Consider the following 12,488-nt stretch of genomic DNA (forward strand, 5'->3'; position numbering starts at 1 on the left):
CTCTTTCGCGTCGCCGGCATGGAAAATGACGTCTCTCTTGGCATGCCAACAAAATAATCCAGCTCTGTTCTGCCGTATAAAGTTTCTAAAGGCTATATCATATACACGAGGCCAACTCTCGGTCTACTGTGGTTGAGTAGCCAGGAAAAGGATGCTGTGTGGGTATTATACTGAGAAGCAAAAGAAATTAACCCAGCCCAAAGAAAGAACCAAGACACACACACACAAAAAAAAAAAAAAGCATAACACCAAAGTCTCCTAACGCCACAACCCAAGCCAAGATGTACCCCTGTATCAATGCGTCTACCCATAGACCGCGCCGAGTGGCGCCTGTAACGAGACTAAACTCCATCGGACAATGCCAGAATCGACGTAAAATGAGAGTTGAGAGCTTTTGGGGAGTGTTGGCAGGTATCACACCGCCAACTTGCAGCAGCTCCTCAAGAGCATAGGCACAAACCCGGGAAGGCGTTTATTTGATCGCCATCATCCCAGACTTCAGCAGACTTGAAGACATCGCTGAGGTCCCATTGATTGCCGACGAACCATGTCCGATCTGAGCTCGTCTTGTGTTGTGGCTGTTGCGACCACCAGAAGGCCCTGATTGGTAGTGTGGGCTGTTTCCGTTGGCCTCCTTGGCCGTAGCTTGCTCACGTGGCCGAGACTGCTGCTGGTGCGACGGATGGTTAGGGTTTGCCCATGGTGTCTGCTTGAGGAACTCCTCTCCCGCAGGGCCTAATATCCTTTCATTCGGAATAGCGCCGTAGTCTTGAAAGGTTGCCGACACTGCTCCAGCGTGGTGGCTGCTCTCCCTCTTTGCTTGCTGGCGAATTCGAGTGAAGTCAGGATGGGCTAAAGCTGCTTTTCAACCCTTGTAGGCGCCGCAACTTACCTTGATCTCATTCAAGTCGTCCTGGATCTCTGAGAAACTTGCACCGGATATCCGAGGCGCGCCTGGAAAGCCCTTGTGTCTTGCTATTTCGGACAAAACGGAAACCTCCTTGTTGTACGCCGTGACTTGTTTGACGGCCTTGGCTCTTGACTCTGGATAGCGTAGCGTGAAATCGGCAACCTTATTGGCATGGCAGCGCCTCTGTTGTTGTATCCTGTACCACTCGTCGCCGAGTTCTTCGAGTACCTGTTCGCGTGTCTTACGCACGTCTTGATAATATTGCGACATGATCTGTGATCTGCCCGCGACAGCCCACCGTTGGAGAGACTCCTGGTTTAGTCTGTACTCGGCCTCGATTATTCGCATTTTGTCGTCGCGGCGTGCATCGACACAGCGCATCATGGCCAAGTAATCAGGGTGTGTTGGCTCAGGGGCCATAAGCATAGCCTCCTCCTCATTCAGTAGTCGCAGGCGCTCTTCGTAATACCTGCATTGACTGAGTCAGAACTCGCCCAACAGACATTGGAGGAACCTCGAGTTTTGCACCCGTACTTACTGGTCTCTGAACTCTGCAAACGACTTTTCAAGTCCTAGTATGAACTCCTGTGCAGCCTTTTTTCGTTCCACTGAGACGTGAGTTAGCTTTTCCCCCGTACGCCGAGCATGAAAGGCAATGCCCTCAAGCTTACTCTCTTCCTCGTCCTTATGTAATGCTTCCGCATCCTGATCACACTCCACATCACCGTCTCCATCGCCGGGCTCGACATCTACATCGGCTTCAGCCTCAACATGTTCCTCAGTTGTAGGAAGTTCGCCCTCCGTAGTAGGAGCGGGTATCTCGTGGAGCGAAACAGTAGCAGGCTCTGCATCGCGATCATCTCCGGCGCGCATTTGCTTTTCCTTCCTTGAGGCACTGCGCTTCGATCTGCCCGGGCTTGGTTGCTGTCGCGCCACGGTGCCGTTTGCATCTTGAGCTGATGTCTTTTGGTGATTCTTATGATCGCCAGAGGGCACATCCTCCTCAGATTGATCACCGTTGTGCGTGTTTGTCGGGGTAGCCTCAGCCGTACTACGGCGGATGGTTAGGTCATCGCTCGCATCCGCAGCTGGCGCAACGGATCCGACGCGCTTCTTTGCCGGCTGGTCTGGCTCGACTGTCTCCGTCGCGGGCGATCGTTTGCGTTTTCTTGTGTCCAACGAAGATGTAGTGCTTGTATCTGCAGATACAGGGCCGCTATCGACGGTGGTATTGTGTTTGTCATCATGGGGAGAGCCAAGGGCATCTTTGCTGTGACCGGATGGCGTTGAGAGATCGCTGTCGCTCTGGTCTTTATCGGAGTCCGACGCAGCATCGTTCTCTTGGTCACTGACCCCGCCAGCTCTTGTCTGTTGCTTGAGCTTGCTCGGGCTGAATTGGAAGTCACGCTCTCTTGTGTTGAGAAACCTCTTGCCCGCACGGTCGGCTTTGGGAGTGGTCGACCCGCCAAATTCTTTCATTTTGGAGGGGCTATCGTGAAGGCGCTCCGTCTCGGCCTCGGAGTCGTTAATGTCGACTTCGGAGAGGTTAGATTCGTCGTCGTCGTCGGCGACGCTATCGTCGTGTTCAGATTGCGCAGGGGTTTCTCTCTCGCTATGTCCTATGCTAGTGACGTTCTTACGCATCAACTGCTCCATGAGGTCGTCATCTCCATCCTTGTCCTCGACGTCACTGAGAGGGCTGGACATGTTACTCGCGCTGCCCTCATGCAGGGCCGAGACAAGGGGGCTCGACGCCGGGAGGGTGGCGACGGCTGCGTCGCTTGCAGCCATTGAGTTGAAGCTCGCGATTTAGCCGTTTGGGTGTCTAGGAGAATTGGTGTTGTGTCGAGATGGCACCGTCTGGGTTGTAGTAGTACGTAGGCAAAACCGGAGGGACGATGTTGACAAGCCAGCGACCGCGAGCTGTGACGACGGGCTTGCTTCGGGGCAAAAGAAAGGATGCTTGGAAGATTTGTGGATAAGGAGAAAATCACAGAAAAAAAAGAAGTCTCGAGGCCACGGGATTAATTTCACTTCACATTATAATCGTGCAGTGGTGAACCGAAGTATGGAAGGGTTGCGGGTGGTGGCAGCGCAAAAGACGGAACTGGGACAACAAGAGGAGAAGAGCGGACCTCTCGCGACGGGTTGCCCGCTTTCCCTTCCTTGCTCATGACAGACTTGGGCACTTTTGGTCGGCTGCCAAACCCGCACCGCACTCACATCATACTGGGCGGTGACTGATGGCAGAACTAAAGCCGAGCTCGCTGCGGGTGGAATTTTCCCTGAAGCCACCCCACACCAGCTTTGTTCAAGCGGGCAACAAGCGTGCAGGAGCTGCATGCCGGCCGCTCTTAATTTTTTTTTTTTTTGTACATGAAACGCGGTCAACAATTGCACGTCGTGATTCCCAATACAGCAACCAAGGTGTCAAAACTGGACATCAAAGCATAACACAATGCCAAAAAAGTATGCGATCTTGTCACGATCTGGATACCATAATTGGAAAAAGCCTTCAGCTAATCAACCTTCTCTCTCTAGATCCCTTTTCGGCACGTCCGCCGCCATTGACCCCACTCTCGATGCTTTGTTCGCATCAAGTGTAAGTGCCCTGCTCCCATGACATGCAGTCTTACACGACTACTATAGCACCGTCGCTTACCGCTTAACCGCTTCTCTACCATAGTCCGGTCCAGTTCAACCTTCAAAAAAGCCAAGATATACTGAACCGTTGTCGCCAGATGACAAGTCTGGCGACGATGACCTTGACGAGAGTGAAACTCAGGTTGACGATGAGGAATTGAGCGAGCTTGATCAAGACCTGGATTCGAATGCTTCAATTGGAGAAGACTCGGTTGAAGAAGAGGACGAAGATGATGACGATAATGAGCAGGCACACAGCTCAGAACCAGCTGCAAAGGCGGCGGCTGCGTCTACATTACTGGACAGCTCAGAAAACAACAGGAAAAGAAAAAGGAAACAGGCTGACGCACACGACGACCTGGAGACCAAGTATTTTCAGAAAGTTGCCGCCGAGGAGGACGAGGAGAAAAACCGGAGCAAGCGCTCCAAGAAAGAGCGCAGTGAGAGCACCAAAGACAGTACTGGCGCGCCCAGTGGTCTGATCCACGAGTCTCTGCTTATGGATAACGACAAGTCGGAGTTGGACAAGGCGGGAAGGACTGTTTTCCTTTCCAACGTTAGCACGGAGGCCATCACATCCAAGTCGGCAAAGAAACAGCTTATGGCTCATCTCGCATCCGTTTTGGACAAGGATGCTAAGCCGCCCCAGACGATTGAGTCTCTACGCTTCCGCTCTGTTCCAGTCGCTACTGCCGCCATGCCGAAGCGAGCCGCTGTCATCACCGAGGCCGTCATGGACGCCACGACGAAGTCCGCGAATGCCTACGTCGTTTACTCGGACGCTGCTGGCGCTCGCGCCGCGGTGACCAAGCTGAACGGCACCATAGTGCTCGACAGGCATCTTAGAACCGACAGCGTTGCGCATCCAGCTCCCGTTGATCACCGAAGATGTGTTTTTGTGGGAAATCTGGGCTTTGTGGACGATGAGACTGTGGTGAACGTCACGGTCGATGAGGACGGCAAACAAAAGGAAGAGAAGCGCAAGCGGACCAAGGTCCCCATGGACGTCGAGGAAGGTCTTTGGCGAACGTTCGGCAAGTCTGCTGGCAAAGTGGAAAATGTACGGGTTGTGCGTGACGGTGTAACACGAGTCGGCAAGGGCATTGCTTATGTGCAATTCTACGATGCCAACTCGGTTGAGGCGGCACTCCTTCTCGACGGCAAGAAGTTCCCGCCACTACTTCCACGTGCCCTGCGCGTGACCAGGTGTAAGGCGCCGCACAAGACGGCCCGCGCGATGGAGCGTGCGGAACAGGCAAGGGCATCAGCGCTCTCGAATGCAGGCAAGCCCAAGAGCACAAAGTATGTGAGGAAGGTTACGGTTGAGGAAAAGACTGGCGCCGGCAGAGCCAGCAAGCTCCTTGGTCGCTCTGCAGCTGCACGTCTCGGTGGCTTTAATAAGCCACGTTTTGAAAAGGGCAAAGCGGCGGCTGGCGCTACTCCAGTCGACTCGGCCTTTAAGTCTCCCGAGGAAATCATCTTTGAAGGACACCGCGCGAGTGCCAAAGACGGGAAACCAAAGGATCTGAAGTTCAAGGGGAGCAAAGTCAAGAAATCAAAGAGGCCAATCTCGGGGAACCAAAAGCGGCGCGCCACCAGAGCCGCTAACTGGAAGTCGAAAGGATCGACATAAAAAAGAAGTTTACTCAGTACGAGAATAAAGGGCCTTCTCGCACTTGCATCCTGAGTCCAAGATACTGATTGTTTAGAATAGATGAAGGGCAGACAGGCTACATGAAGGTTACGTGAAATTACTAATACGCCCTACCTCAAAACAAATCCGTTGTCTGTCAGCTCCCACTTGATGCATATGGGCCAATGATTGTATGGTATACCCCATGAGTTCAACCTCATTCAATGTTTTGTCACATCTTCAGATCGACTTGGTCATTGTACATATTGAAGACGCTCAAGGATCTTGCTCCGTGTCGTGGTCATACTGCAGTTGACCGCGGGCCTTGTTTGCATGCCTCTCCAGCTTGCTGATTCGGTCTACTGAAGTAACATTGTGCGGTGATAGTGTTCCATAAAGTAGGCATGTAATGGAGCGTATGATAGGTGTCGAAGCGCCATGTGCTGGATCTCTGTATCGGTACCAAGGACAAATTCAATGTTCTCCAACATACGTCCAGCTACAGCAAGTATGAGGAACCTTCTCCAATGAAAGTTACATCCCGAACTGTAGTTCTCTCTCTCTCTCTCTCTCTCTCTCTCTCTCTCTCTCTCTCTCTCTCTCTCTCTCTCTCTCTCTCTTTTTTTTCTTTGCCCTTAGCCGTTCAATCTGTTGACCTTGTTTAGGTCAGTAGAGGCTTGATCGTGACCAGTCTCATTCATACAATTCCTCCAAGTTCATTATCACGATGAAGTCATCCGTAGAAGCACTCGTCAGAACGATATACGACTGGGTAGGAAAAGAAAACTCCATACTGGTATCTTCCTTTGGGGCTATGAATGATAAACACCATGAAAAAAACCTCCAATGTAATCAACAATAGAAATAAGTCAGTCAGCTCTAACAAATCCAGGTGCCAGTCTTTCAGAACCCAATGAGACGCAGCACTAATAAGGGCTTTTTCTTTCGCAGTGAAAAAAATCCGACATCGAAACCACCAAGCACTCATGAAGTAGCCTGCAGGTCAACTGACATATTAAAGGGGTTCATAACAAGCCAGACACCATGCGCAGATTACATAATCTAGTACTCGGCATCACCCTCCTCTGGCTCAAACGAGTCGGCGGCAACCTCCTCGTAGTCCTTCTCGAGAGCCGCAAGATCCTCACGGGCCTCGCTGAACTCACCCTCCTCCATACCCTCACCGACATACCAGTGTACAAAGGCACGCTTGCTGTACATAAGGTCAAACTTGTAGTCCAAACGAGACCAGGCCTCGGCGATGGCAGTGGTGTTGGACAACATGGAGACGGAGCGATCCACAGCGGCAAGACCACCGTCACCATCCGGAACGGGAACAGCAACCGGCTTCTGGTAGTTGATGCCGATCTTGAAGCCGGTAGGGCACCATTCAACCAGGTTGAACGATGCCTTGGCCTTGAGGGCAGCCACAGCGGCATTGGTGTCACGAGGAACGGCGTCACCACGGTACAGCAGAGCCACAGCCATGTACTTGCCATTCCTGGGGTCGCAAACAACCATCTGGTTGTTGGGCTCGAAACCTAAATGGAGAATCGTCAATAATCCAGCCGTTTCGAGCACATATATACCCGCATAAACATGCACTTACACTGGAAGGTAAGATCATGGATCTTAAAGCTCTCGTGTGAGCTCTTTTTAGCCGAGATAACAGGGGCGTAGCTAATCAGGGGGTAGTGGATACGGGGGTAGGGCACGAGGTTGGTCTGGAACTCGTTCAGATCGACGTTGAGGGCACCGTCGAAGCGCAGAGACGAGGTGATGGAGCTGACGACCTGGGCAATCAGACGGTTCAGGTGCTCGTAGCTTGGGCGGGGAATATCGAGGTTCCTGCGGCAGATGTCGTAGACAGCCTCGTTGTCGACGAGGAATGTACAGTCGGAGTTCTCAATGGTGCTGTGCGTCGAAAGTACGGCGTTGTACGGCTCAACAACTGCTGTAGAGACTCGTGGGGCAGGATATACGGCGAACTCAAGCTTGCACTTCTTGCCGTACTCGGTGGATAGCCTCTCGAGGAGCAGAGCACCAAAACCCGAACCAGTGCCACCGCCGAAAGAGTGGAAGATCAAGAAACCCTGAAGGGAATGGCAGTTGTCTGGAGAAATTTGTCAAAGGCTATCCCCCGCCATGTTCGGGATTATATATCATCTTACCAGCAACGCGACGGATGCGCTCAATGACGTTGTCGACCATCTCCTTGCCAATAGTGTAGTGGCCACGAGCGTAATTGTTGGCCGCATCCTCCTTTCCACTGATCAGCAACTCGGGGTGGAAGAGCGAACGGTAGCTGCCAGTCCTGATCTCGTCGATGGGCGACGGGTCCAAATCGACAAAGAGCGAGCGCGGAACGTATTTGCCATTGCTAGTTTCGGTGAAGAACGTCTCGTACGAGCCACCATCGGCAACGTCCTTGATGTTGGGGTCGGGTCTACCGTCCTGGCCTAGGCCGTGCTCGAGAAGGTAGCTGCAGCATGGGAATTAGCAAAGCGAGTCTCGCGGTGGGCGCGTCAGAGGTCTGGTCTCTCTTACAGTTCCCAGGCACTGTTACCGAGCTGGGTACCAGCCTGGCCGAGGTGAAGGTGAAGGACCTATACAGGCAGTGAAAGCACAGTCAGTGATAAAAGTTATATTCTACGACTGTGCTGGCAAAGCAGTCGTTCTTGCTGGCCCATTCTGGTCTGTTCATCACTCCGACACCGGCAGGATAGCCTAGAACGAGTAGTGGAGAGATGATTGTATCCAAAACTAGATCTGGGCGCAGAGATCGCCAGCGTGAAACGAAAGCTCTTTTCCTCCCACTACCGCCATTGAAAAGCGTTGGCTTGAAAAAAGATTTTCGATATAGATAGCGATACGCCCACGAGGCAAAGGTATCATGGAGTCTTAGTAGACCGCCACTCTGCCAACGGGCTTCGCACAAGAGAGTAAATGTTGCGAGCAAACGAAACACAGGGCAAGAAGCTAGAAAAAGAAACACCTACCTCGCCTTTCATTGTGGATGCTAGGCACTTTTCTCAGTCGATGATTTTGGATTCAATGCTACGCTCAGCGCAGAGAAACAGTCCAAAGAGAAGAGCAACTGGTGGTTTGCGTTAGATAACTAGTTATGGAGGAAGCGGCAGAACTGGGATGCTGTTCGCAGTCGGATTGGGGATTTGTGTGTCTCGTCGAGTAGGAGAGGCTGTAGCCGGCAATTTGTGGGCTCCCTGGAAAAGGAGGGGCAGCGTCTCCCCCCGCAGGGTCAGTGTTACTCGGGATGTAATTTACTTTGCCGTATAGCCGTAAAGGTACCTCGTGTCTAACAGAGACATAGCTCCTGCTCTTGCCTCACCGCTCGACAGTTCACGTACCAGTGGAATTCCCCATCTTGAGCAAAGCATATGATTGGTTCACGATTCAGGGGTAGCTGATGCAGGCTGATACCCTGTAACGACATCCCATCCAACGGTGGCTCGCCCTGACCTCCAGATCCACCGCGACTCGGTTCATCTCTCTCTCTACCTTATCTGGAAACCTCAACCTCTCGTTGTCTTGGACTGCTTGGGATAGGATAGCCTGCAATTCACGGAATGAATGGGTTTTCCGACCAGTTCAAGATGCCTAAGGCCGAGGGGAGACCAATCTAATACGAAGCTATGGGCGCTCGGGTATTAGATACTCATCTACTTGACGCCTACTTATCAATTCCGGTAATTGAGTGATGTCCCCCGGTTCTGCCTCATCAACCGATTTAATCGTAGGCGCTATTAGCGTCTAGACTAGCTAAAGGTAGTTACATCCAAATTCTGACAGCGGCTAGATTTCAATGCTAAAAAGCGCCTTCGACGAGACTATCAGCCCTTGGCGGCACCGGCCTTGATAAGTAGGATGTCTCCATCCTCTACGACGTAGTCTTTGCCTTTTGTCATGACCTTACCCTTGGCCTTAACCTCTGCCTCATCACCCAGCTCCTTGAGTACATTAAAATTGTACACAATACACTGGATGAAAGTCTTTTCGAAGTCACCGTGGATAACACCAGCGGCCTGTGGTGCCTTGGTACCGTTCCGGATGGTCCACTGCCTGACCTCGTCGGTACCGGTGGTGAAGAAGCTTCCCAGGTTGAGGGCCTTGCGCATCTGAATGATGACCTTGGGAAGCGCCGATTCAGCCCCGACGTTCTTGCACTCCTCAAGAGCCTCGGCCTCAGTCTCGAATCGCGTCAGGCGCTCCTCGAAAGATACCGAGATGGGAATGATTGGGTCGCCAGTGGCGTGTTCCTTGATCCACTCAGCAATCTTGGGCAGATGCTTGTTCTTCTTCCGGATATAATCCTTCTCAGAGAGGTTGACCAGGTAAACCACTGGCTTTGCAGTCAGTAGAAACAGAGGGTTGATAACCTCGACCTAACAAATTTCTCGCGTGTTAGCAAACCCATAGGATCAGCAAGCACAACGGACTCCAGAAGCAATCCAGTAGCCAACAAAACTCAGAATAAAGTTTCTCTCAGTACGTCCTCTGCGTTATTTATGAGGACGTTCGACGAGCTGGGTTAAGAAATCGGGTCACGGACCCTTGATCATCATAGAATGTTGGTTGGATCGCTTCGGACTCAGGAAAGGGGGGCAGAAAAAAAAAGGGTCGACATACCTCTTTGGGACCCCAGTTGCCCTTTCGGACATCCTTGCCGTCCTTGAGCCACGCCAAGATCTTCTCAATCGTGGCCTGCTCTTCCCTGGCCTTCTTCTGCTCAAGACTTTGGCCACCTTGGCGCGTCTTCTTCTTCTGGTTCTCGAGCGCCTTCTCGACAAACTCGATATCCTTCAACCTCAGCTCTTCGCTAATGATGTCCAGATCACGAGTGGGGTTGACATCACCCTCGACGTGAATGATTTCAGCATCGTCGAAGCACCTGACAACCTGGAAAATGGCATCGACAGCACGAATGTGCGACAAGAAAGCGTTTCCAAGGCCTGCACCAGTCGATGCGCCTCGCGTCAAGCCAGCAATGTCGTAAACCGTCAAGTTTGCCGGGACTCTTGACTTGGGGTTGTATTTTTCACACAGCCAATCGTATCTCTCGTCGGGGACGATGACGCGAGCCTCTTCTGGGTCAATTGTGGCATATGGGAAGTTCTAGTAGTACCGGATCAGTTACTGTGCAGTTGTTGCGGTGCGAGCGCATCCCCAGCAGATGCAAGCCCCGGCTGCATCAGGGGTTGGTGACGTTGGTGACGTACTGCGGGGTTGCCCAAGTTGCACTTGGTAATGGCTTGGAACAGCGTTGACTTGCCGACGTTGGCAAGACCGACCTGTTGCGACAGTCAGACGTTGTTGCGACGGGGTTTTATTCAATTGGTTTCTTTTGTGGCATTAATGCGCAAATCCAGACTCGGGGGTTGGCTCACGATGCCACTTTTAAGATTGTTCCCTGGACGACCCAGGAGGATCTTTTCTTCTTCCTTGGCCTTCTTGGGAGGCATCTTTTTGCCTTTTCTTGAATGATTACGGGTACTGAGGTAAATAAAGGTGGTTTGAGTGTGTTGTTTGGCGGCTGTGGCGCGAATTAAAAATGCAGAACTTGCTGCGACTGGTTCAAAAAGGTGTTGAGAAGGGAAAAAGACTTTGGAAAATAAAGACGCCGTGGTGCCGACGTTGGTGGGGGCAGCAGTCAAGCTGCCCCAAATTCATACAAAGGGAAGGCCTGGAAACCAATAATACCGAGCGAGTGTCAGACAGACAGCTCAGGTTGGCAGAGCTGGCAGGATGGTAGCAGCAGCATCCGTTGTGTTGCGTGAAGCTCTGGGAATTCCACCGAAAGGCGAAAAATTTCCCAATCGCAAACTTTTTCAGTGGCTTCAGGTGCGGGGCAAGTGGATAGCTTGGGTGGAGATTTGGCCGCACCATGTGATACTTCACGTGTGCGAATCAAACGTCATCCTTGTGAGGGTTGCCCAAGGCAGCTTTCCAGCTCATCATCCCCGCAACCGGCAGGGTGGGTGGGCAGCCAGCCAAGCTTAACTCATCCAATGAATGGGGAATAAGTCCTCGTGAACCTTGTCGGGCTTGCCACCGACGCATGAAGTTGTAAACCAACGACCCGTCGCTCCGAAACAGTGAATCGAGCTTTTTTGGTCACATTCATCCCGTTTAGCTGTCCAGTCCCGATTATTTCCCTTAAACTATGTATTAGCCTGTCAAACCCCGTAATCCCGTTCATCTCTTTTCATCAGAAGCAGGACGAAGTATTCGATAATCGTTTGCCGCCGTGCACGCCTTTGACGCCTTTGACGCCCTTGACGCCTACGAGGTTCTCATGATTCATTGAGCGAGCTCTCGAAGCCATCGACTTATTTACTTTAGGGCAAATTCTCTGCTCATTGACCTTATAACATACTCATCTGTCTGCTTCGTGGCGAACCTGGCCGCGCAAGCCGATGGCCCCCAAGAAATCAAAACCCTCAAGATCTTCGCGATCATCTTTACATCGGTCAAGCGCCTCAATACACAACAAGACAGAGATCAAGATTCACGTCTATGACCTACTACCTGTAGATACCCCACGTTACCCTAGTCTCTCCTTGTCAACAGTTTACTGACAGAATCAATGCGTTCTTAGCCCGGGAAATTGTCATCGACCCTTTGGGCGCTTGGCACCTCACTTCTCCATTCAGGCGTTGTTATCAATGGCAAGGAGTATGCATACGGAGGTCACGACAGGCGTGGAGTGACGGGTGTATACTGGACCAAGCCAGGAATCGAGCCTCCGGGAGGTATCTTCAAATGCGAAATACTCCATGGCTTTACATTCTCGCCTCAACACGAAATCGATGCCATTATCCGCGCGGCATCAGAACATTTTCTGGGAACGGCATACAATCTCCTTACCAAGAACTGCAACCATTTTACGCAATATCTTTGCCAGAAGCTCACGGATAGGCCAGGCCCAGGATGGCTGAACCGTGCAGCAAGCATTGGTGTTGCTCTACCCTGTATTGTACCGCGCGATTGGGTTGAGCCACCCGACTACGACCTAGCCGATGGCGAATTGCTTGCAGATGAAGATCATGATGAGGATAATGCTACGGAAAGATCTCGCATGCTGCGGAACTCTGCCGATCGACCGAGATTGATAACACTAGATGAGGGATCCGAGGGTGGAGGCCGCAGCAGCGACGAGGACCAGCCTCGAGCGAGCATGTCTAAAGGACAAAGAAGAAGCTCGATCCGCGATACATCTGGAAGACAATTGCCGGCGGCAGAGAGAGCCCCTGCTTCCCGGGTACAGCTTTTGTGAATATTGGA

The 12,488-nt window shown here is 51.9% G+C and overlaps 5 protein-coding genes across 5 annotated transcripts; 2 read left to right on the forward strand and 3 right to left on the reverse strand.

The window, feature by feature from the left end:
• Window positions 1–472: 472 nt before the first annotated feature.
• On the reverse strand, window positions 473–2,714 carry PpBr36_00149 (uncharacterized protein; the record flags this gene model as incomplete). Its single annotated transcript, XM_029887342.1, has 4 exons — window positions 1,582–2,714; window positions 1,449–1,518; window positions 893–1,379; window positions 473–823 (listed from the first exon to the last, which is right to left on the reverse strand). Exons 1-4 carry the CDS (start codon window positions 2,699–2,701, stop codon window positions 473–475), a joined length of 2,028 nt encoding a protein of 675 aa, XP_029752158.1. The 5' UTR covers window positions 2,702–2,714.
• Window positions 2,715–3,368: 654 nt separating this feature from the next.
• On the forward strand, window positions 3,369–5,186 carry PpBr36_00150 (uncharacterized protein; the record flags this gene model as incomplete). Its single annotated transcript, XM_029887343.1, has 3 exons — window positions 3,369–3,379; window positions 3,452–3,512; window positions 3,597–5,186. 3 exons carry the CDS (start codon window positions 3,369–3,371, stop codon window positions 5,184–5,186), a joined length of 1,662 nt encoding a protein of 553 aa, XP_029751036.1.
• Window positions 5,187–6,248: 1,062 nt separating this feature from the next.
• On the reverse strand, window positions 6,249–8,197 carry PpBr36_00151 (uncharacterized protein; the record flags this gene model as incomplete). Its single annotated transcript, XM_029887344.1, has 5 exons — window positions 6,249–6,727; window positions 6,796–7,299; window positions 7,358–7,668; window positions 7,734–7,792; window positions 8,186–8,197. The coding sequence occupies 5 exons, from the start codon at window positions 8,195–8,197 to the stop codon at window positions 6,249–6,251; spliced, it is 1,365 nt and encodes a 454-aa protein (XP_029751037.1).
• Window positions 8,198–9,037: 840 nt separating this feature from the next.
• PpBr36_00152 (uncharacterized protein) lies at window positions 9,038–10,666 on the reverse strand (the record flags this gene model as incomplete). Its single annotated transcript, XM_029887345.1, has 4 exons — window positions 9,038–9,589; window positions 9,834–10,319; window positions 10,424–10,495; window positions 10,592–10,666. 4 exons carry the CDS (start codon window positions 10,664–10,666, stop codon window positions 9,038–9,040), a joined length of 1,185 nt encoding a protein of 394 aa, XP_029751038.1.
• A 954-nt stretch (window positions 10,667–11,620) lies between these two features.
• On the forward strand, window positions 11,621–12,480 carry PpBr36_00153 (uncharacterized protein; the record flags this gene model as incomplete). The annotated part of the gene is made up of 2 exons (XM_029887346.1): window positions 11,621–11,734; window positions 11,803–12,480. The coding sequence occupies 2 exons, from the start codon at window positions 11,621–11,623 to the stop codon at window positions 12,478–12,480; spliced, it is 792 nt and encodes a 263-aa protein (XP_029751039.1).
• Window positions 12,481–12,488: the final 8 nt, after the last annotated feature.

Source organism: Pyricularia pennisetigena, chromosome 2 (assembly GCF_004337985.1).
Source record: "Pyricularia pennisetigena strain Br36 chromosome 2, whole genome shotgun sequence".
NCBI lineage: Eukaryota > Fungi > Ascomycota > Sordariomycetes > Magnaporthales > Pyriculariaceae > Pyricularia > Pyricularia pennisetigena.